This window comes from Callorhinchus milii, unplaced genomic scaffold, assembly GCF_018977255.1.
Source record: "Callorhinchus milii isolate IMCB2004 unplaced genomic scaffold, IMCB_Cmil_1.0 Scaffold2, whole genome shotgun sequence".
Classification (NCBI taxonomy): domain Eukaryota; kingdom Metazoa; phylum Chordata; class Chondrichthyes; order Chimaeriformes; family Callorhinchidae; genus Callorhinchus; species Callorhinchus milii.
Window position 1 is genome coordinate 81,330,953 of NW_024704743.1, and position 23,447 is coordinate 81,354,399.

General features: G+C 40.2%; 1 protein-coding gene across 4 annotated transcripts in view; it reads left to right on the forward strand.

The window, feature by feature from the left end:
- col14a1a (collagen, type XIV, alpha 1a) overlaps window positions 1–23,447 on the forward strand; it is a 116,157-nt gene that overhangs the window by 74,874 nt on the left and 17,836 nt on the right. For 3 of the 4 annotated variants that reach the window (XM_007907507.2, XM_007907509.2, XM_007907510.2), the window contains exons 29-42: window positions 534–698; window positions 1,764–1,802; window positions 2,294–2,432; window positions 3,540–3,682; window positions 4,510–4,619; window positions 6,644–6,802; window positions 10,243–10,320; window positions 10,926–11,012; window positions 12,999–13,052; window positions 13,252–13,347; window positions 14,560–14,613; window positions 15,458–15,511; window positions 17,370–17,423; window positions 22,524–22,595. In XM_007907507.2, the coding sequence (XP_007905698.1) occupies window positions 534–698; window positions 1,764–1,802; window positions 2,294–2,432; window positions 3,540–3,682; window positions 4,510–4,619; window positions 6,644–6,802; window positions 10,243–10,320; window positions 10,926–11,012; window positions 12,999–13,052; window positions 13,252–13,347; window positions 14,560–14,613; window positions 15,458–15,511; window positions 17,370–17,423; window positions 22,524–22,595 (1,304 nt within the window). Of the gene's footprint in view, window positions 1–533; window positions 699–1,763; window positions 1,803–2,293; window positions 2,433–3,539; window positions 3,683–4,509; window positions 4,620–6,643; window positions 6,803–10,242; window positions 10,321–10,925; window positions 11,013–12,998; window positions 13,053–13,251; window positions 13,348–14,559; window positions 14,614–15,457; window positions 15,512–17,369; window positions 17,424–17,488; window positions 17,543–22,523; window positions 22,596–23,447 lie in introns of all 4 variants that reach the window. The other variant, XM_042331937.1, reaches the window with a different exon arrangement.

Below are 23,447 nucleotides of genomic sequence, written 5' to 3' on the forward strand. Positions count from 1 at the left end.
CAAGGTAACATTAAGGGTGATATAATTGGGCTCTGGGTTAGGGAGGGGAAATATCAAACGGAAATGTTCTCCTGGTGGCTGTTCAGAGACCCTTGCTCGAAGGTCCACCTGTCCCAGTGGGATTGAACTTGACTGAGATGCCCTCACAATCAAATTGTGCGACCCCACTGACTCCTAAATGGACATGAATAATGGTTATTGGGGACTGGAGAGTGATTGACACCCATGGAACGTCACCAGAGTGGAAAAGAAAATAGAGTCGGACACCTTCGGGAAAGGTTTGAGGTGGGGAGAGAGTTTGCAGAGAAACTCAGTGGAATTTTTTTTCCTTTTTGCTATATCTACTGAAGTATCAGGAAGCAATGTCATCACATTGATTATATAAGCTGTAAAAGTGTCACCTGCCCTATAAATGTCTTCTACAAATGTCATTACACTTTGCAGTAAAGTCTTGTGAAGCACTTTGTTTAGAGTGATGCGATAGACAGACATATAGATTAATACACTTTTCTGTTCCTGTTTCTTTTTTCTAGGTTACAGCATTTTTGCAATAGGTGTCGCTGATGCCGACTATTCTGAGCTTCTAAACATAGCTAGCAAGCCCAGCCGGCGGCATGCCTTCTTTGTGGACGATTTTGATGCCTTCAAGAAGATTGAAGATGAGCTTGTCACATTTGTCTGTGAAACTGCATCTGCCAGTAAGTCACTATCAACTGCCATTTCTAATCGCCTGTCAGGTTACGTGACGTCATCGTTTTGGGGGAGATGTTTCACCTGCGTCTAGATTTACTCTATTTATTTCAACTTCACGATCCTCACCCTCACATACAAATCCCTCAAGCCCTAGCGCCTCCCTTCCTACTTGTCTGAGCTCTGCTTCTAATCTTCTCCACTGCATCACTCAGCTAAAGCAAGCCTGCTGTGTGTCCCCTTGGTTTCACTGTTGGTGGCTGATCCTTCAGCCACTATGCCCCTAACCTGTGGTGCTCCCTGTGTCTATCTCTTTGATTCGCCACATCTCTATTGATCTTTATATTCCACCTTAAGACCCATCTCTTTGACCGTGGTCACCTCCCCTTTCACCTTTGCTTGGCGTCCAACCCTGCCACTGTTCAATGCTCTTAAGACGTTATCGTACTAAAAAGTGCTATAAAAATGCAAGTTATTATTATTATATTTTGGAATGTGTTGAAATTGGCAAATTATTGAATTCATTCTTAACTATGAAGCTGTTTTATTTAGTTCTTTAAAAAAAAGTATAGAAAAACAACTTTAAGATCAAGGCTTTATTTACATGTTTGCCAAATTATGGATGTTTTGAAATGCTCAGTCAATGGAATAAATGTAGATCAGAATGGAATTTCTTTCCCATTATCTATTGAACTCACAACACCTAACAGACTTGTGCAATCAAGTGAGTAAGAAAGTGGAAGGGATGAAAATGACATGGAACAAATTGGTGTTATTGCTAAACATACAAATCTTTTCTCTATGAAGTTTTTCATAATAAATACATAGCGACAAGATTATTGTTTTTACTACTTTGTGTAATATCACCACCTAAATCAACAAACATTATCTGTGCATATGGGAACTGGTTCATACTGACTGTATTTGTTTGTCCTTCCCCACTCTCGCTCCCACACCCAGCTGGTATTGTCAAATGCCTTGAGATATCCTCCCAATGTGAAAGGCGCTGTATAAGTGCCAATTGTATTGTAAGGCATTGTTACTGAAGTGTTCCTGTTTGTTTGTGTTTTCAGCTTGTCCTTTGGTTCTCCTGGGAGACAATAGCCTGTCAGGTGAGGAAGTCACCATGTAGATCTCCTTGTGCTGAAAGTCGAGGGAAGACCTCATTTTGACGAGCACATTGGTGTTCTGCCATGCAATGTGTGTGGGGTGGTGGGGGGGGAGGAAGGAAACTGAGGCTCATACCTGAGATGACTCATGCTCTGAATTTAACATCAGGCCCATGTGATCCAAAGGCATTGAGTGGAAGGCAGGTGAGAGTAAGTCAGTTGGAGCACTGGTACGCACCTCCTGTAATCTGGCTTCAGAGCTGCAATTACAGAGACTTGGATGCATCTTATTTGTCTGACCCACAAGCAATAGAAGGGCAACAGTGTCAGAGATTGGGATTAACCTTAAAAAAATTCTAAAATATACAACAGAAGATGATAAGAAGAATTACCTAACGATATTAATTGTATTATACTTAGAAACAAAATATTACCTGCTTGAAATATTTTCATTTCATTTTATGGTATCGAAGAACAATTTCTTATGTCCTCAGGGTTTAAGATGATGGAGATGTTTGGGCTGATGGAGAAGGAGTACGCTACTGTAGAAGGGGTTTCCATGGAACCTGGCTCTCTCAATAGCTTCCCTTGTTTCAGAATTCACAAAGACGCCCTTATAACACAGCCAACGAAGTAGGTATCATAACCACAGTTACAATTTCTAAAGGAAACTGCAATTCTGCATATTTATTGTGTATTAAAACTGATTTTTGATATGAGCATACTATGGCCAGTCTTCCCACATTGTAACTGGTATTATTGCTGATTCTGGTATGTTATTTCCCACCCAGAAAGATTGACCCACAGAGGCTGAAAATTCCATGCATTACATAGCAAATGTTAAATTAGATTTTGGGAATGCTTTTCAGATGAGGTGTCCAAATTTACCTGCCAAAGTATTGTGGGCCTGTTTGCATGTGTTTTCTGTAGAAATTTCTGTGCTATCCAACAACAGGCCTTAAGTTACACTTATTCTAAATAGAAATACAGATCCTGCTGACTATAGATTAACCTGTTTTTGTCATGAAATGTCTGAATGCAATGTTGGAATCAGCAGTACATCATATTTTAAGAATGTAAATCTGAGCTTTCCACGTACAATAAGAGCTCTTTTACAGTCTAACCTAACTAATTGCAATGCTTGTTGTTTTGGAATGTACTGAGTTTTATTATTTATTACCTGTGTACGTTTCACCCATTCTCTGAACAATATTAATAATAATCCTTGCATTTGATATAGCGCTTTTCACGTCTTCTCGACGTCTCAAAGCGCTTCACAGAATAGACTATAAAGTGAATTGACCGTATATTTGTGGGCGAAACGCGGCAGCCAATTGCGCACAGCAGTATCCCACAAACAGTTGTGGATTGAAAATGACCAATTTATTATTGTTTTGTTTTGGAGGGATTATTATTAGGTGTGTGGAGTAAGGAAACTTGCCCAAGGTTTTGCCCTGCCTGGAATTGAACCCAGGTGTCTCGCTTGCAAAGCGAGTGCTCTAACCACTGAACTACAGGAACAAAGTCCCTGTTGACTGTGTTTCGTGCAGTCATTCACACAAAAGAGATCATCCTCTTCTAGAATAAGTATGTTATTTTCAGTGCTGTCTAACAAATGAACTAAAAGGGTGACGAGCAACAATCTGTATGCTCAGCATTTGGAAGTAAAGATGTTCGAGGTGAAGTTATTGTTGCTAATGTCAATGTGGAGTTTGCTAACCCTCCTGTTTCTTTGTCAAGGAGCATTCATCCTGAAGGGCTGCCTTCTGATTACACTATGACTTTCCTCTTCCGGTTGCTGCCTGACACACCACAGGAACCTTTTGCCCTCTGGGAGATTCTAAACAAGGAAAATGAACCACTAGTTGGAGTTATTTTGGACAGTAAGTGCTTCATGGTTGCTTTACTATTCTGTTGTCTGCGGTAACAGGGCTAAAGAAGCAATATTAGCTAAGTTGATGGCACGGCACTAATTCATTGTAATTCATTGTAATTGTAAACTTCAGGTTTACAAATGACATTGTGGGATTTGCTATGAAATTCGATTTTTAAACCAAAAAAAAAGACAAATGGGAGAAAATCTGAAGCCTGAAAGTTTGAAAAGGCCATTTTGCAGCAAGTGTTTTGCTTTGCAACCGTTTGTCAGTTTTTGGGCCTTCTCTTGGCCAAGAAGATGCTCATCCACCCTCTGCTCCACCATTGGTGGTCGTGGTTTCAGCCATTATGACCCTAAGGTCTGCAATTCCCTACCTCAATGCCTGTATCTCGCCTCCCCGTTACCTATCTTTAAATCCCACTTAAGACTGATCTCTTCAACTGCGTCTATGTTCACCTCCCCGTTGCTTGGCGTCCAACCATTCCCTGTACAGCAACCACTACAAGGCACTATCCTTCATGAAGGGCACTATATAAATGCAACTTGTTGTGCATGTTATACTCTGCACATATGCAGTGTATTCGGGGTGAGATTAGAGTTGTTTGGGAAATATTTAGCTTGCAGCACAGATTAGAAAGACAAGCTTTGAGAGAGGCTGCAGTGCAGCCAAAACAAAGGTGCAAAATGTTCACAGATCACATAGTGGGCAGAGACACAGCGTGATACAAACATCAGCAGCCTGTCTGACTTCAGAAGGTTCTGATAATTGTTGCAGGCTGAAAAAACATAGGACTGTTATCTCAGTCTTAATTTTCAATTATTTGCTGTGTTTAGATGGTGGAAAAACTCTCACTTATTTCAACTACGACTACAAGGGTGATTTCCAGACAGTCACTTTTGAGGGTCCTGACATCAAGAAAATTTTCTATGGAAGTTTCCACAAGGTCAGTTTATACCGAAATAAAAATGTATAGGATTCTGTGTTAGAATTTCATTAGAGGGGTATTAAATTCAATGTGTCAGTTCTAATGGCTACCATGTGCACCTATTTTAGGTAAGTATCTGCCATTTGTGAGGGCAAAGTTTAATTCATATCAAGTACAAAAGTTGTACAATTTTCTAATGCATTGTTAAAAAGCAATACAGTATTTTTTTCTCTTGATGGGTTTCTGTGCAAGAATATTTTTCTCAATTTTTCTCCCAACTTCTCAGAGGTTGCTTTGTTGCAGAATTTTCAAGAGGCAGACAAAGTACAAGGGTTCCTACAGAATTGTTTTGGTCAGCCAGGTGTCTGATACACATGCAAACCCATCACCATGCTTAAGAGTATCCAAACCAAACTGAGAATTCCACATACGTATGCCACTTACGCATAGAAATTTCCCTGTGTTTGGAAAGGAATGCCCACTCTCTTCCTGGAAGGATGCACCCTGCATATCTAATTCTGGAAAGTATTAGTCGCAGGTTGATAAGAGCCAAGACGTAGGGACCTCAGAGTGTGCTGCAGTTTATCCAGCTAAAACTGCATATCTTACCATTGAGACCATTGTGCAGCTTGGACCACCTTACCTGTTAGGCATTGTCAGGGTTAATAGAGTTGTCAGGTTTAACAGGAGACAAATGATAGGAATTCCTAGTCTAAGTGAATCTCCTAGTCTCCTTCCCTGAAGGAGACCCATTTTATCTCCTGAGGCTTTTTTTGCACCATGAGACAACCTGAAAGCACTGATGGTATACAGTTCTGCCGATGCCAGAAACCCTCCTGTCCTCCACCCAGGTGATCATTCACCATGGATGAAGCCAGACAGTGATCATGCACATCAGTAGGAGCATCTCAAGCACACTGGCCGCACTTGAATCCACACGCAAACACTTGACAGCTGAGTCACTGGATAGAAATCACCAGAGAGGGCTTTGTTAGACATTTTACTCGCTAACACTCTGAGGCCAGTTCTAGCACTATCCTGTCTAAGATCAGCTAACTCAACAGAGCTCAGCAATCAACTGTGAAACCTTCTGGATCTGTTTAACTTAGAAGAACCACACAGGCAGTAGGATTACTTACTGAGTCACTAGTGGAGTGAGTTTAGATTAAAAACACATGCATTTTCTTCTGGGGGAGTGATGCCAATTCTACAGCCAAATCTGGGAATCAGATGTGAATTGTCAACTGCTTCAGTTCTACTTTCACATTTTATGAATTTAAAACAGAGTCGAATTAAAACAAATTTAAAAATGGAGTCGCGTAGCTCAGTGGTTAGAACACTCGCCTTGCAAGCGAGACACCTGGGTTTAATTCCAGGCAGGGCGAAACCTTGGGCAAGTTTCTTACTCCACAAGCTTAATAATAATCTTTCCAAAACAAAACAATAAATTGGTCATTTTCAATCCACGACTGTTTGTGGGACACTGCTGTGCGCAATTGGCTGCTGCGTTTTGCCCACAAATATACGATCGATTCACTTTACAGCATATTCTGTGAAGCGCTTTGAGACGTGTAGAAGATGTGAAAAGCGCTATATCAAATGCAAGGATTATTATTATTATTAATTTATCTGAAAACCTTGATTAGAATCCAACTTCGTAATGACTCACTTTCCACATCAGGAAGGGAAAGTTGCAGCTTTTCATGATGTATTCATGCAGTAATAATAATAATAATTATTTATTATTCAAAGTGATATCAAATGAAACCCATTACAAAATAAGTTGATTTATTCCTGTTCATTAATTATTGTTGATCTCAACATTAATTAGGTGGTTAGACCCCACCGCAACCCACCACTAGCCCCCTTCCTGTGCAGGCACGAGACGGGCCCTTTCCTGGTTTTACTAGTTTTGCAGAACCACTGTTACATTTTTTTGATGCCAGGATGTTAACACGGATTAGGGTTATTACGATGAGTTTGTCCGAGAGTGATTCTTAACAGAGCCTGTTTGGACTGATTGTTGCATTCTTTACTGACAGTTGCATGTGATTATCAGCAAGACCCACACCAAGCTGGTTATTGACTGCAAGCAAGTGGGGGAAAAGCCAACCAGCGCAGCAGGGAACATCACCACGAATGGAGTGGAAGTGTTGGGCCGCATGGTGCGATCCAGGGGCCCGCGAGACAGCTCTGCACCAGTGAGTGGCTCACACCTACCTTTGTGACTGCTAAAGACGAAGCCTAGCTTTTACCCTCATGGCCAAATTCATCAAATTTCTCCCAGTGTCCTGGCCAACAATCCTCCAGTTAAACTAGTCATTTACCCCCTACATTTTTGTGGGACATTGCTGTGTGGAAATAGGCTGCTGCATTCACCTTCAAATACACAGTCACTACACTTCCACATGTCGACCTGCCTTAGTTGGTAGCTCTCTCGCCTCTGTGTCAGAAGGTGTGAGTTCAGGTTCCACATTGGGAATGCAAGAAATGTGCTGCATTGTTGAAGGACTTTTGGGTGAGACATCTGAGATCCCATGTCCCTGATTAGATAGATGTTAAAGATCCCATGGCACTATTTGAGAAAAAGAAGGGAGTTTCTTTTTGTGTCCTGCCCAATAATTCCCGAAAGATCATTTATTTCATGCTGTTTGTGGGACACTGTTATGCACAAAATGGTTGCCAGTTACACAGTCACTGCACTGCACAGTAAATCTGTGAATTACTTTGAGATGTCTTGGTGCTATGAAAGGCATCATGTCAAATGCACAGACTGTTATTAGTTTTGTTAGCAGGCAGTGGGGTTGCAAAAGTACTCGGATTGGAGAACTAATTTTATGGTGAGCAAGGTTAGGCCATGCTCACCCCTATTAACCGAATCATGTTCCACAAGGGAACGAGGGTTGTCCCCGCAGACAAGCCCCAATTCCCCCCCAAACTCTGAAGGCATGGGGTCAACTTGCACATGTATGCGGATGACACCCAACTCTATCCCTCTGCCTCCACCCTTGACTCCAGGACCACTGCTGTCCTGACAAATGTCTGTCAGACATCAAATCCTGGATGAGAGCTAACTTTCAACAGTTGAACGTCAACAAGACCGAGGCTCTCCTGATTGGCTCCTGTCAGCACCTCCTCACCTCAGGGGCTGACAGCATCACCATCCATGGTTGCACACTCCACCTTACTAAGCCAGTCCAGAACCTTGGGGTCTTGATTGACCCTCAACTGTCCTTTCCAACCCACATCTGTGTCATGACCCACTCAGCCTTTCCTTCCTCTGCAAGATCGCCCGGCTCCGCCACTGTCTCACACCACAGGCTGCCTAGACCCTCATACACAAATTCATAATATCCAGGCTTGATTACGCAAACTCCCTGTTTGTCGGCCTCCCCAACTCCTCCCTCCATAGGCTGCAGATCATCCAGAACTCTGCAGCCCGTGTCCTCTCCTCCACGACCCTATCACCCCCTGACTCCACTGGCTTCCCATTACACAGAGGATACAGTTCAAGATCCTGGTCCTCACTTTCAAAACCCTCCTTCGGTCACCCTACTTCCCTCCCCAGCCCTCCACCCTCCCCGATCCCCAGCTTGGGTCCAAAACATTGATTGTCCAGCGCCATTGGGATGTCCTCCCGAAGTGAAAGGCACTATACAAATGTAATTTTGTTCTTAGAATCCACCACACATAGAAGGGGATCCCTGTCTGCAGGATTCACAGAAGCATTGAAATGTACAGCACAGAAGAAGGCCGATTGGTCCATCGAGTTTGTGCTGCTTCTTTTAAAGATTAATCCTTTCATTCTCATTTACCTGCTTTTTCCCCATAGTCGTACTTTACATCCTCTTTTTCGCTGCGAGGCGCTATTTATTTTCCCGTTTTCCCGGTGGCCGCTTTCTCTAATGTATCCACAGAATCGCACAGAACAGTCTGAGCTTTGTCTGCAACTCCAGGCTCGGCAATAAATACAGCTCAGACAGACTTGGAACTAAAGTAACACTAAATTAAAGATTCCTTTGTAATGAGTACAAGGAGGTTCCCTTTGTTGGGATTTTGTAAATGTGTATAAATCACTAGACACAAACACCCCTGTTGTTGTAGAAAATAGTTTGTGCTTTTGGTCACATTCCTGCACCGCATTCTGCTTGAGACAGTTCAGGAAATGTTCTTCTGTTTGCTCTGATTTTGATGGTAGTCGACGTTTTTTCAACAATGGTTCCTGTTACAGTAGTTCTTTTTTATCTTTGTGACTAAACCACGAAACTCAATTTTATTTTAAGACCAACTTAAAAGCACTCGCATTTAGAGCACTCGCCTTGCAAGCGAGAGACCTGGTTTTGGTTCCCGGCCGGGCAAGTTTCCTTACTTCACCCGCCTCTGTTTACCTAGCAACAAAAAGGAACCCAGTTGTTAGTTGATTGGTGGATCGCTTTTCCAGGGATAATAATACTTTAAAAAAAATAATTTGGTCACTCAATCCACGACTGTTTGTGGTACACTGCTGTGCACAATTGGCTGCCGCCTTTCGCCCACAAATATACGGTGTGAAGGAGTTTGAGAAGCCTAGAAGACGTGAAATGCCTTGGTGCATTTTGAGCCTTTGATGCAGTGTCACACATGCTTGTCAATCTCAATGTCAGTCTCTTGACGTCATCCTGCAGTGACACTAGGTTTCCAAGCAGATTTGTGAGAGCTTCCATTGGCAATTCAATTATGCAATCTCTGCAAGCCCAAGCAATGGTGACCAGAGGTGGGTGGTAGCTCCTGGTTATTAGACTTCTTTGTACCTTCCTTTTTCACGCTTCATTTCTGTTATTTGGGTAGCGGATTTCACATAACTACATTTCCATGGTGGTGGACACCTGCATGAATGTCTGACAGCATTGCATTGTACTTATACAATGATGCCCCACACACCCAGGATGTCAGTACACCTGTTATCAAATGTATTTACTCTCTGATAATTTTTGATAAACATATTTTAAAACACCACCTTTACTGAACTCTAAGGTTTTTCATTAATAAGTGTCTCCACCATTGAGAGATGCTTTAGAATTGCCTGGAATTTCCTTTTATTCCCCTCAAACTCTCTACAATAATGTATCTCTGCTTTAGATTTGGTCACTAAAATTTGTACTTAAAACACAAATATTGCATATTATTTTGCACTGAAAATGTAACAGATTTAAATTTTTTCATTGGGTGCACAAATATAATCTACTGTGAGTGAAATGTGTGGTTCTGTGTGAAGAATTCACTTGGGTCTAAAGCACAGTGATTTCAAACCGGTTTCCTCAATAATGGCTCTGAATCAAAAATGTGGACTCCCTCTGGTAGCCAGATCTGCATCACACTGATCTGTGGGAATCCCGCTGAGATGTGATTTATTTCTGGAGCAGAGTTCCTTTGGGTTGGCACATTTCCTGGTTACCAGAAGGAAAGCCCTTGTGACCTGGTATCATTATTGACCCTGATAAAATCACAGCAGTTTACACCCTCGTATTAGAATCAGAAGTGTTAATTTACAGAGGACAACAGGGTGTATACGCAAATGGATAATGGAAATAATATTAACTTATTCTGGGCTGAGTTTAATTTTCTACATGAATTCCAATCTTTTTTCTTATGTCAATCCTAGTTTCAGCTTCAGGGCTTTGACATTGCCTGTACCACCTCCTACGCAAACAGGGACAAGTGTTGTGAGCTTCCAGCTATGGTGAGTGCAAAGTGCATCCGTCTGTTGACTCATTATTTAGAAAAAACATGTCTTGTGAGGTTATGGAGATGGTGGGTGGGGGAGGAGAAAAATATGTAAGATAGAAGCAGGGTTACTTAGGATTGATTTAACATGTCGTAATAGAAAAAGGGAATTTATAAGAAAATGTTAAAATGTTTAATTTTTTTCTAAAACTTTTGCTGGTATGGTTCCAAAAGATGTTCTTTGGAATTGTAGCCATCAATGAAGAAGAGTTAGTGAGAAACATTGGACTGAGACTGAGTAAGTACTAATGTGATATTGGGTAGTGGCTTGTATAGATTTGGTTAGCATGACTTGCAACTTTCTGAACTCAAAACCCGTTGTCCTAAATTTAGTTTTGAATGGATCATTCTTGAGTGAACTTGATATTTCTTCGGGTTTTTTTTGGCAAAAATTGCTTACATGGTTGATCATACTGAGGTTTTTGTTGTGCTGTACATCAATGTCTTGCAGTATATTCCAGTTGGTTTTATGAGAGGGTATGGGCTCAACATTCCTGCTCAATGCTGCCTTTGTTTGTTAATTTAAGGTGACGTTTTCAGGGTGATGAATTTTTTTTTCAGAGAGATGAAGCCAATTGCCCGGCTCTGCCACATGCCTGTACTTGTTCCCAGGACAGCAAAGGACCACCAGGGCCTTCAGGACCTCAAGTAAGATTGCAGTTTTGACTTATATTCTATACAATTACAATAAATAAATTTCTGTCAGCCTGAGTCAGTAGAGAGCACTGTCACCTCTGGGTCAGAAGGTTGTGGGTTCAAGCCCCACGGAGGGACTTGAATTCCTAATATAAACTTCATGCCAGTGCAGTTTTACAATGTCAGCCAATAAATTCCTCTCTCCATTTGCCTGTTCAGGTGGATATTGAAGATCCCATGGCACTATTTGTGAAGGGAGTTTCTCCCGGTATCACAATTAACAATCCTCCAGATTAATTAATCATTTATCTCATGACTATCCACACATTAGTTGCTCCGCTTGCTTACCAAAAAAAATCCAAGAAGAATTGAGATAAAATAAAGGTTGAAATTCATAAAAATTAAAAACAGACAAGTCCAATCATGTTGCACCTCTGGTTATCAGCGGGACTTAATACTTTGCAAAAAATAGCTAGATACTAACCTCCTTCATCTTTGTTTCTCATGGCAACAAGTTTTGTTTATTAAAGTTTCCAGTAAAAATATTTAACAAAACGTCTCGGAAATAGTGTTTAGGAAACCAGGAGTTAATTTAATTGTGGGTCATTATAGCCTAAGAGCATTCATTGCTTAATGTCTGTTCTTGTGAAATGTACATCTGTGTTTAAAAGATCAAAGAACAACCTTTAGTAATAAAACTACTCCTTACTCTTCCTGTAATAAAAATGACAAACTGATTTTCTGATGTAGAAATCTTTCCAAATTAAACAATGTGAAAATAGTGATGTGCTCCAGAGAATCATTTCAATTCTTTTTAAAAATTAGAACAAATCCGTTAAATCTCAAATCTCTGTTAAGTGATAATTTGGATCTACTATAAAAAACAGAAGTCACTGGGAACACTCAGTAGGTCAGGCAGCATCTATAGAGAGCCAAGTGTTCCTAGCGACTTCTGTTTTTATTTCAGATTTTCAGCATCTGCAGTATTTTGCCTTTTGTATCTACATACAAAGCCCTCCATGGCCTTGCCCCACTCTACCTCTGTGACCTCCTAACCCCCTACCAACCTGCCCGTTCCCTCCGCTTAGCTGGCTCTGGCTGGCTCCACGTCCCCGATCCACCTGCCCCTCCATTGGCGGGAGAGCCTTCAGCGACTCTGCTCCCAACCTCTGGAACTCCATCCCCCAATCACTCCGCCTCGCCCCCTCCTTAGCCTCCTTCAAGACAGATAGAGTTCTCTAATGACTTTTCAATTTATTTATCCCCCAGTGATGGTGAGGCAGTATTCTGATAACACATGCTGATCCTTATTGATCAGTGCCTTTGGGTCAGCCAGGTTTCTGATACATGTGAAACTTGTGGTTATTCTTTAAATAAACTCTTTTTGAAAAAAAATCCCTGTAATAAGATTGCTTCCTGTGCATTCTACCATGCATTAATCAGTTTGCTACAGAAGGATTAAACTGTATCTCTTAACACAAGTGAAAACTTTACTGGAAACGTGCTCTAACTATTTAAGGCATGGTAAGATGTGTCTGAGGCAGTAATGTCAATGAAAGGTTCAGATAATCCCTTCACCTTTGGTTACGATACCTGAGCAGGTTATGTTTATCTAATCCTTTTAATTGGATTCCTGCTTTAACCGTGTTAATTTTTCGTGTAACCTTTTCTGTGAAAATGATGCTAGTTGAATATGGATTTCTTTCTTTTACTGGAGATTTTCTGCTCCTGTGTGATGTAGGACTTTGATTTGCATTTTGTGGCGTACACAGAGCTTATTTGGGAAAGTTATTTACGGAAAACCTCATTATTGTAACATATGTGGATAAAAGTTCCGTTCAGTTTTAGGTGATGCGCGATTATAACAAGCATTGCTTAGATTAGAACCTTATCACATGCAACATCAGAAATTCATAGTTTAAGATGTTCCCTTGTTAGCCATTATAAGCCTATTGATTGTGAACTTATTCAACTTCTCCGTGTGCATGTTTGTTATAGGGTGGTCCAGGTTTAAGAGGTGCAAGAGGAGAGCGAGGAGAACCAGGTCAAAGGGTAAGATTTTCTTTTGTGAAATTTTATATAACTCATTGAAGAATCCCTCGAGGAAAAAATACTTTCCTTCTCACTTATCCCACACATCAAAAGCACAAATCGTAAATTATGCCAGGTGTATGTACAACGCACAACATAAATTAGCTCAAATAGTTTACTTGAAGGGTGGAGTTTGAAGTCTTCTTTCTTTTCTTGATAGGGAATAGATGGCCCTCGCGGTGAAATTGGCTCTCCAGGTCCCCAGGGACCGCCCGGTCCACAGGGACCAAATGGACTTTCCATTCAAGGACCTCCGGTGAGTTTATGCTCTTACTCCAGCTGGAAATACTTGGTTCAGTATTGCTTCCACTTGATCACCCTCTTCTTCACTGAAGACCTTCTCCAAAGAATGTATCTTTGTTTGGGTTACGTTCATTTCTCAATTCTGACACCTACAGAAATTCCTTGCAGTGGTGAAGTAGACACCATTTCCAGTCACGGAGAACTCATAAGAAGCAGAGTGTCCATTTGCCTGTTATGGAATTGTCAGCTTCTCCCTTTTCTCCTCTCCCACCATATGCCTACGCTGGAGAATAAAGGTGCCATTTGGTAAAATCAAGCCGTTTGGAAGCCGGACAGTACATTGGGGTACTGCTCACATTTAATCAGCTAAAACCATGCAGCCTAGCTTTGTGAGACATTGTTAAGCTTATTGCTGTGTGTCCACCTAGCATTGGCCTACTCATTAGGACTTTGGCTCGCAGGGTTATCATTTCCCAAACGGGAAAAATCCCAAACAGCAGTGAACATATCTGCTCCATAATCCAAGCATCCTGCTCAATCACCTCCAATGCCTGAACCATACCTTGATTAATGTTTTTCCTCCCAATTTTCAGAGCACTGATTTATTGCATTGCTACGTTGTCTTTCATTCAATTAAACTTTAAACCAAGGCCCATCTGCTTGTGCTTAAGGTGGACTTTAAAGGTCCCAGCACACTATTCAAAAAGAGAAGGGAGATTTTCCAGGTGTCCTGGCCAACAATGCTTTAGATAATTTGGTCAGTCTCCTCATAGCTACTTGTGGGACCTTGCTGTGTACAAAATACCTGGTGTATTTGACTACCAAAACACTGCACTTGACAGCAATTATTGTAAAGCACTTTGAGACATTTTGACATGATGTGATACTATAGCTGGCTAAGATCAAGAAACATTTCCTCATACAGAGGGATTGCTCTACCCCAGAAAATTTTAGAGGTGAAACCAATAGTAATGTTGAAGAGAGAGATAGACAGATGTTTGAGTAGTATAAGTATCAAGGTGTTTTGTGAAAGGGCAGGCACTGGAATTAAAAGATCTGCCAAAATCTAATAAACTAATGGAATAGGCTTGATGTGCTGAATGGCCTCCTCCTGTTCCTGTTATCCTGTGTTTCAATTTCAATACAAGTTGTTTTTCTTTCTTGCATTTACTTCTATTAATCAAACAATTTCCATTTCTGAAGCGTATCTTTGTTAAATCTGTAGGGAACCATGGGTGAAAAAGGCGACAAAGGAGATCCTGGTTCCTCAGGCCCACAGGTAGGATTACAATTTAATTATAATGCACCAAAAAAAAACTTTCTTTATGTCTGTCAAAATATTATTACTGGGATGTATATTTCATTCAGGGTTCTATGACATAATTGACTATATAAACGCTTTCTTCCATTCCTCTTACATATTTGTTGCTTACTGTCTAAAAAACCTACAGATGTCAGCTGGGGTTGCTGTGTGTCTGATAGCTCCTAGCTTTTCTGTTCAGAATTTAAGGCCTCAGGCATCTGTCAACGAGTTGACAAATATTACAAGTGCCATCCTGCAGAGATCTGCCCAGATTGATCCTTTTTGTTTCAACAAGAGCTCCTTTAACTTTGAGGAAGGGACAAGTGTCTCCGAAATGTTAGGTGTGCGTGTTTGTGTGTGGGGAGAGGGGGGTTTGTTGCTGACTTGACTTCACCAGATCCTATCCTTCTTGTTCCACAGTTCTTTGATATTTTTTCCTTCTGTCCCCCGAAGGCAGCAGTTTGTGATGGCGTGTGTTTCCGGGATTTGGGAGTTTGCAGTGTGTTAGCCTGGACAATAGACAGACTGTCCATAGTGTAGAAGGGGAAATGACTGCTGAGTACAATCCTGTCTTCAATCATGTGCACTTCAGCAGGGCCTTGCTCAACGGTGAGCAGGTTTGGCCAAATCCTTACTTGGGATGGAAAGGCTAAGGCTCCAACCATTGCCCTGGTTGACATCAGCGAATCAGCCAAAATCAAACTACAATCCCTCTTGTCTGCATAGATCAATCCCACACCAACCAGTATCCACCCACTGAGTTGTCAGGAACTTTAGACTGATGGTTTATAATTATTTGTCTTTTCTTTACTATGTCTAGGGAATTCCAGGCGCACCAGGGATCCCAGGGCGGGAAGGTGCATCAGGTCAAAGGGTGAGACTAAACACATAATCAAACCAAAAAGAATGCTATTATCGTGTTCATACTGCAATATATAATTTTAGGGGAGATCTAAAGTTTATGTTTTAAATGTTAAAACACGTGTGTGCGTGTATGTGTGTTGAGGGTGTATGTAAATTTTATTTTAAATATTAACACAGCGGTGTGTGTGTGTGTGTACATGACTGTGCTTGTGTGTAGGGAGGGAAGGGAATGTGTACAAAATATGTTGATACCAATGGGCTGACCACAATACTTTATGATGAAAGTCCTCACAGATTGGGACGGGATATCATATTATTCTTTAAAACCCGGGGATAAACAAAAAAACATATTACCAGGGATAAATAAGCAATAATGTCACCAGGGATATAGAAGGGATGGTGTTACCGGAGAGTTAAGTGGCAAAGTTATTAATGGGGTATGGTCAAAGAGTGGGCATTGGAAATAAAACATCTGCTAAAAACGCTCAGTGAGCTGAATGGCCTCCTCCTGTGCCTGTTTTCTTTTATTTTTATGAAACGCATGCTCTCCTTGGACAAATCAAAGGTGTCCTGATCCACACTTTCCGGTTGATAAAACATTCCTAATCAATCCTGCTGATAAGTAAGAAATGGAATGTGTTTAGGAATACTGCCATATTGACAACTAGTGACCTAGACCCTGGCACAGCAGACCTTATTACTCTGTCATTACCGCTAACTGGTATTAAAAGCCAAGATATTTTATTCTTATGGTAACAGGGAAATGCTCTGGCAGCCTAACATTGGATAAAAGAAGGAGGCACTAGATTGTCCAGGTCGTTCTAGACCCTGGAGAGTATATTGGGAATGGTAGGCTGATTGTACACCTCTTGGATTAGGCCTGTAATCAAACTGCAAGTCCCAGGGTCCATATGATTAACTATCCCCTTACGGTGGGCTGCTGCCATGAATATTCTTAGATAAGTGATATTAATCTTGCAGCGGCGTTTTTTTGTTAAGATACAAACTTGTCTTTGGTTCACTGACCCTGGAGTGCAAGTTGTTGCTGTTGTTGATTGTGGTTGTACAGACGGATGTAGTCTCCTTAGTTAACAACCAGGCCTGGCGTTGAGAGGCCGTACTTAAAGATGTAAAGGGGTTAAATGCATAATGCAAAAAGATGCAAGTGAAACAGATACAATGTAAATAGCCTTTCTTATCTTTTTAGTATGGCCTTCCCCTCATTGCCAACTGTGCCTGCTTTGCATTGCTGTTCTTGAGCAGGCCTGTATGGCAGGTGTAAGTGATGAGCCCTCTGTTGCTGCTGTTTTGATTCCCATCCTTGTGGGAAACAGTGTTCTTTCCCCAGATTACCCGCCTGAGACTGAAAACTCACTGTGAGAGAGACCCCACAGGCTGCTCCCACGATTGGTGACCAGGAGTGCAGCAGTGAGCTGTACCTCCACACTGAAGGTTAATGAACCCAGGACGAATTTTGTTTTTCACACATTGTAACCTCAATTATTGGTGTAATGTGCCTTTGAACTGAGGTGGCTCAGTGTACCAAAGTCAGTGGTGAGGTGACGGGTTTGTTGAATATTCACCACAACTCTCAATTGTTTATTTATTGGAGTATAGTTGCACTATTATAGCAGTGCTTTCCTTGTGTTATTATTTAAATTATAAAACAGTGAGGTAAGGTGTTAATTAACACAAGGAGCACATCACAGTACATCGCAAACTTTGTCCCAAGTCTATATCGTCTGGCATTTTAACAATGTGTATCATCATCTGTACAGATGTCAAAATATTCATAGCTATAAGTTTCTGTTGCTCAATAGCTTTTTACATGAAATATCAAATGATTATGTAATCCACTTTTGATCTAGGGTCCACCTGGTAAAGATGGTTCTGTAGGGCCACCTGGCTCACATGGGCCTGCGGTAAGTACTCCATCCACTTGAGCTGTAGGAGGATATAGTAGTCTTAAACCGTGTCAATTTTTCAGGGTCCAAGAGGTACAGAGGGTCCACATGGACCACGTGGGTCTCCAGGTACGAGGGTAAGTTTTTTTTAATAGAAATAGGAACAATAAGAGAAGCCTCCCCCCAACAACCTCTGCAACAATTAAGTTCACTTTACATACATCATTCATAGAGTGTATGTTGAAATCAAATGGTGTAACAGCTAGAGAAAAGCCCCATGACATGAACTGTATTTTCTTAGGGCATCTCTTGTACATCCTGAAAGTCTTGTAGTCTGGTGAGGCTTAGGCCTCCAGCTGTAGATTTCCTTGGAGTTAGCATTTTGCGAGTCAGAGTGACTTACAGGAGGCTCCCTCTGTATGACACAGTTTAGACTGTAGATGCTTTTTGCAGTGTTTATTTGATTTGAGAGCTTTTCAAACCTGTTGTCAAGTCTTTCTATTAAGCAAAGACAACACTTGTTCAGTCTTATCAACAAGCTGTTGATGAAATTGATTTTTTTTAACAAAGCACAGTATTTCTCTCTTTTTAAAAATAATCCAGTTTGCAATATACACAATGCAGTCTAATTTGCATTATCCACAATCCAGATTCATTACGTTCATTGCAATGTCCAATTGCAAAATTTGACATCAGGAGTTTAAATACATAACAAAATAATACTACTTACATTTGATCCTGCCTTTCATATCATGAGGATGTCTCAAAGCACTTCATGGGATGTACTGTAAAGTCCAGTGAACGTATATTTTGTAGGCACTGCAAGTCCTAACACTCTATAATAAAGCATTGTTTCAAGCACTTTAACTGCAAGGCAGAAAAGAACAAATAAATGTCAGTGAGCAAAATTACTGCCTGTTTCCCTGTCACTGTTTTACTCACCAACTTTTCAGTTTTGCTTTAACAATTTGGAGTTTGTGGGTCATGGATTTTTGCAATCTGTAAATTGCAATTGACATAATAAACCGGAACAGCGGATATTGCAATACACATCACATTGTTGGAGTAATTCATTTTCAATAATAAAACCATTATATTCTCGTCAGGTGAAGATTAGCAACTAAAGAGTCATTTTAAAAAAAATTCAAGCCTAATAGTTTCTAGTCCTGTTATCAATTTTTACAAATGATTTTATTTAGCAAGTATATGTAGAACTTGGAAGTCTTGCTGTCTCCTTACAATGTGAGGAGTATTGTAGAGGGCAGAATGGACCTTGCAAGTAGTCCTGTGATCACACAGGATGTGGGACTGACATTTATTGATTGGAATCAGTTTCTGCTGAATCTGCTGATTTTTAAAAAAAGATAAATGAACCTTTATCCCAAAACAGTACAAACACAAATGTAAAAATGGTACCCCTATGTGGGACACGGTACACTGCTTTAATTGATGGAATTGGCTGAGCTCTGTGCAGGATTGGGTAACAAGTCATTCATGACAGCCAGTCTGCAAATCAATGTTCTGTTCAACTATCATCCACTATATTAGACTTGCTGCTGCAAGTAAAGGAAGTTGTTCAGAAGGTACACCTTGGAAGTCAAGATCGTTTAATAGTAATTTAGAATAAGTAAGTGACCATTGAATAAATGGTACCGGGCAACAATAATATCCAAGATCAACAGCAGTGCGTAAATACGAAAACTCAACTCAGGTATCTTAGTCTTGCATCTGGTATCCATACCACAAAGTAATTACTCACTCAGTAAATTATTTGCCATAATCCAGCCTAGCATGGTATGCAACCATTAAGCCTCCAGCATGAAACATCAGTTATTGTACTGTGCTGTGCCTAATTATCAGATGCTGCACTGATTTGCTGAAAACCTCCTAACTGAACTTGGCTAGTGCATGAGAATTGACAGACTTTACAGACTTGCTACCACTACTTAGCGCTTTAAGTCATTCCCTATACTTTACAGACTGGTGGCAGTGTCTCATTGAGAGCATTCTAGTGGATGAAGAACACAGCACTATAGTTGTCTTTTATTCATTTTAGTGGTTGATTGGTCTGTCAGTGTAATTGTAGTGTTTCACTTCTGGTGAGTCTAATTCAGTGTTATAAAGGGGCATTTGTGTCCTGTCCCTCCTGCTTCTAAAAGCTCCAGAATAGCATGAAGCAGCCTGGATTACTGTACAGCAATGGCAAAGTGCAGAGCTGCAGTGATGTTTGCTAGTTGGCCTGTATTAGATATATAGTTTCTGAACACTGACCAGGATTATAGACTTAGAATCCTTCTGAGCAGCAGTAAATGGGTTTCAATAGGAAACATAGCTAGGCAAATTGCTAGCTATAACTTGTACTTTACAGTGCCTTTCATGTAGGATGATCTTGTCTGGGTGCTTTATAAAGATGATAGGGATCAGCACGCAAATTAAGGGTTTTCATCAAAGGCCCGGTGAAAGAGATAGGTTTTTAGAAGAGTTTTGAAAGCAGAGAGAGGCAGAGCAGGGTAAAGAGATTTCGAGATAGTTTCAGAGGCGGTGCAGCTAGTGAATCCTGGTAAGGTGGTGGTGGGGGCTATGCTGAGTCTACTGCAGGAAAAAATATGAGCTGCAATTTTGGATGAATTAGAGCTTGTAGAGGGTAGAGATAGGAAGGAATTGGAAAAGTCTTAAATGTAATAATACAGGAGTGTTCAAAGTGTCTCAGTAAGTAGTAATATAAGGAAATGTACCAAAGCATTTGGCAAGTCTGGTGCCCTGTTCAAGCTGACTAAAAGTAAGTACGAGAGCAATCTTATTTTTATCTTTACTCACATTTTAATGTCCTCGCATAAATGGAATGTGGAGGATCTCCTTAATGAGATGGAAAACCCTGCTTAAAGTGGCAGCCACTAAAGGCCAGCAATAAAAGTGCTTCACACAATGACAGTTTGTTACATAGATAAATGCTGTATCTAATCTATGATAATTCAAACCACATAAACAGCCATGAGATGAATGACCAATTCATTAATCTGAGTTTCTGAACCCTCTATTTCAAATTAGCTCAGATTTAGTGTCAATTTGGATGAGGGAGGAAATATTGGCACCTGTAATTTACCCCTCCGATCTTCAAAGCAACCTCACTACTAATCCTGTTATAATTATAATCCTTGTAATTGGTGTTTCACAGCAATTGAAATCAGGTTGAGGAAAGACAGTTCTGCAGCAGAACACGTGCTAGTGGAGAAATCACCCTGATCAATAATTCCATCACGGACAGTTTGGGCCAAATGATCTATTTCCATGCTGTATCATTCTATGTAATTCTGTGAAATAGTTAGCACCTTATCACATCATCAGCATGTTTCAAAGTGCTTCACAGCATTTATAATAAAGTATAATGACTGTATCTGTAAGCCATCATGGTTGACAATTTGTGCCCAGCAATGTTGCACAAGCAGCCATGAAGTGAATGACCAGTTTTATCTGGGTGATTATGGCTCCACATACTCCTAGAGAATGGCTAAACATTCCTGTCTATCTTTCCTCATCCTAATATGTAGTTCTCAGCCACTCTGAATCACCTGGCTTTAAGGATTAGCCAACAATTGGATTTGAAACTAAACCCTTTGAATTGGAGATTTATATTACAGCCTCAAAAAAATTGGAAGCAACTTTTAATGTAATATTTGGGTTCAGACTTGTCTTAAGTTAATTATCCTGATTTTTATATCCAATACCTCAATGAGTGAAAGAGTGTGCTGTTTGTGTTTTATCTTTTTCAAAATAATCTTGAATGAATGATTTCATTAATAATGTTAAATTGAACTAATAGTTATTCTTCCAACATTTACTATCCCCTTGAGATAATGTTTTAAGAAAGTTTGTAACATTAACAGCCACAAAAAAATGCTGGTGAATTTTATTGCATTTGAACTCACTATTAGGTATTAGCACAGATTGAGTGCTGATGTATTTATACATATAAAATAAACTCTCAAAAATCTAGCCGCTATAAGAGATCGGGGTTTGTCTACGGCTCATGAAATCCTCCATGTTCCATAGTCACTTTGCATGTATTCATTTGTTATGAGTTGTGCTTTTGCTAAATGGCTTCTCTCTCCTAATAACTATTTATTGATGTATCTTGTTATTTACATTCAATCTACTTCATTTAACGCAAAACAGTGATTCATTGCATGATCTTCAGCAACCATCTTATTTGCATTTTCTTGTGACTAGCTCAATAGGAACCTGCAAGTTCTGTCAATGCTCCAATTATAAATATTGAGTTTCATCCATCGTCAACCAATCTCACTCTAAATCTTGTACATTTGTGAGAGAAAGTATAAGTGATCTATAAATACATATTTGTGTGTGAAGTACAGTATCATCTAATAATTCATAGTTTTAAAAAAATCTTCATGAATATCTATCTTTATAAATAGTATTTATCATGTTACATGTACATGGAGCAATGACAATGATCACTGACAAGGCCCCTGTGTTAGGAATGGAAACGTTCTCTGCAGTGTTACGCAGTGGTATATCCTGCAGTTTGATAAACTTTACCATAAGTATTATTCTGTACAAATATAGTTCTCTCCCATTAAGAAAAGCCTGCATGTTTACTTACAAGTTAGAAAGATATTTTTTAAATCTCATTGCATTTAAAAACCCTCATAAAATGTTTGCCTTTGCTATGTGTGCAAACATAGCACACATAGATAGCAAAGAAAAAGCTATTTTGTTTCCATTTAAACAAAATAGCTGGTTAGTTTCTTGAAAGATCTGAACATTTCTAATTCACATGTGTGCAAAGTACTGTATACTGCTTCATTTGGTAATAAAACCTTTGCACATTGTAAAATGTTAACCTTTCAGTCATAAATGTTGCGCCAAGTAGCAATTTTATACAAAATAAATGAGGTCTTCCACATGCTCTGTTTTGAAAAGGTTTACATTTTAAAGCTTCCATTATTTTTATAAGATTACATCTTCATTTCCTATCCCCTGTGAGATGACTGGCTTGGTCAGTCACTAAGCTCCGAAATACTAAAGTCTTGCCGAGATGTGCTGTTTAAATGATCTTGTGTGCTGTGAAGCTAACTCTTGTCCTGAATGACTTTGTAGGGAAGTCCAGGTGCTCCAGGCTCTCCCGGCCATTCAGGAAGCCCAGGATCCCAGGGTGGATTAGGACCACCAGTAAGTAAAACATTTGCACTTTGTACTTCTGGAAAAGAATGTAAAAATAAGTGCATTACTAGTTACAAACAGCTAAACACAGCAGTGATGTATTATTGTAGGCTGATTTTTTTTAAACAGAGGACCTGGGTAAGTTGGATAATTATAGAGCCAGTGATTTGCTGTAGAAACCCCCAATTATTTAGAAGTTAGTTACATGCAGTAGGAACACTTTTGAGAAGGTAGGCAGGTGCTGAACTATTTTGCTGAACTATCAGTGAAATGATCTGCTCCCAAGCTATGAAGTTTACAGTGATTTGTTCTCTGATTCGACCTTTCTCCATTGTATGGAAGCTCCTGGCTTGCACCTACGGCTTCCCGCTTACTGTGTGGTAGGGACAAGGAACTTCCTTGTGGGGAACTGTGGATGTGAGGCTGTTGAAGAGTACTTTTAAGCACTGTTCTGTCCTGAAGTTCCTACAATAAAGGTCAATTGAATTGCTTTCAAATTCTGATCAGTAAAAACTAAAATTAAAGTCTATGCATGTCCTACAAAATACGTAAATTTCTGACACCTCCATACATTCTGTGGTCTCAGCACAGCCAATCTTCAAATTTATTGCCTCGCAGTAAATTAAATTTGCATTAAATCTTTAGGCCATTTGAATGATTTTGTTCAGTTCTAACACTAAAGTGCCTTTTATTGTAAACCCATCAATGTTACAAAAGCCCCATGCTTCTTGGGAACATCGTTTAAATTGCCCTGGCAAGAACACATTTACTTGAAATATTTTTCTTTGCTGTTAGTGGGCCTTACTGCTATGGATTAGTAAAACTCACTCAAGTTCGGTCTTCAATGAGGACTTTAAACAA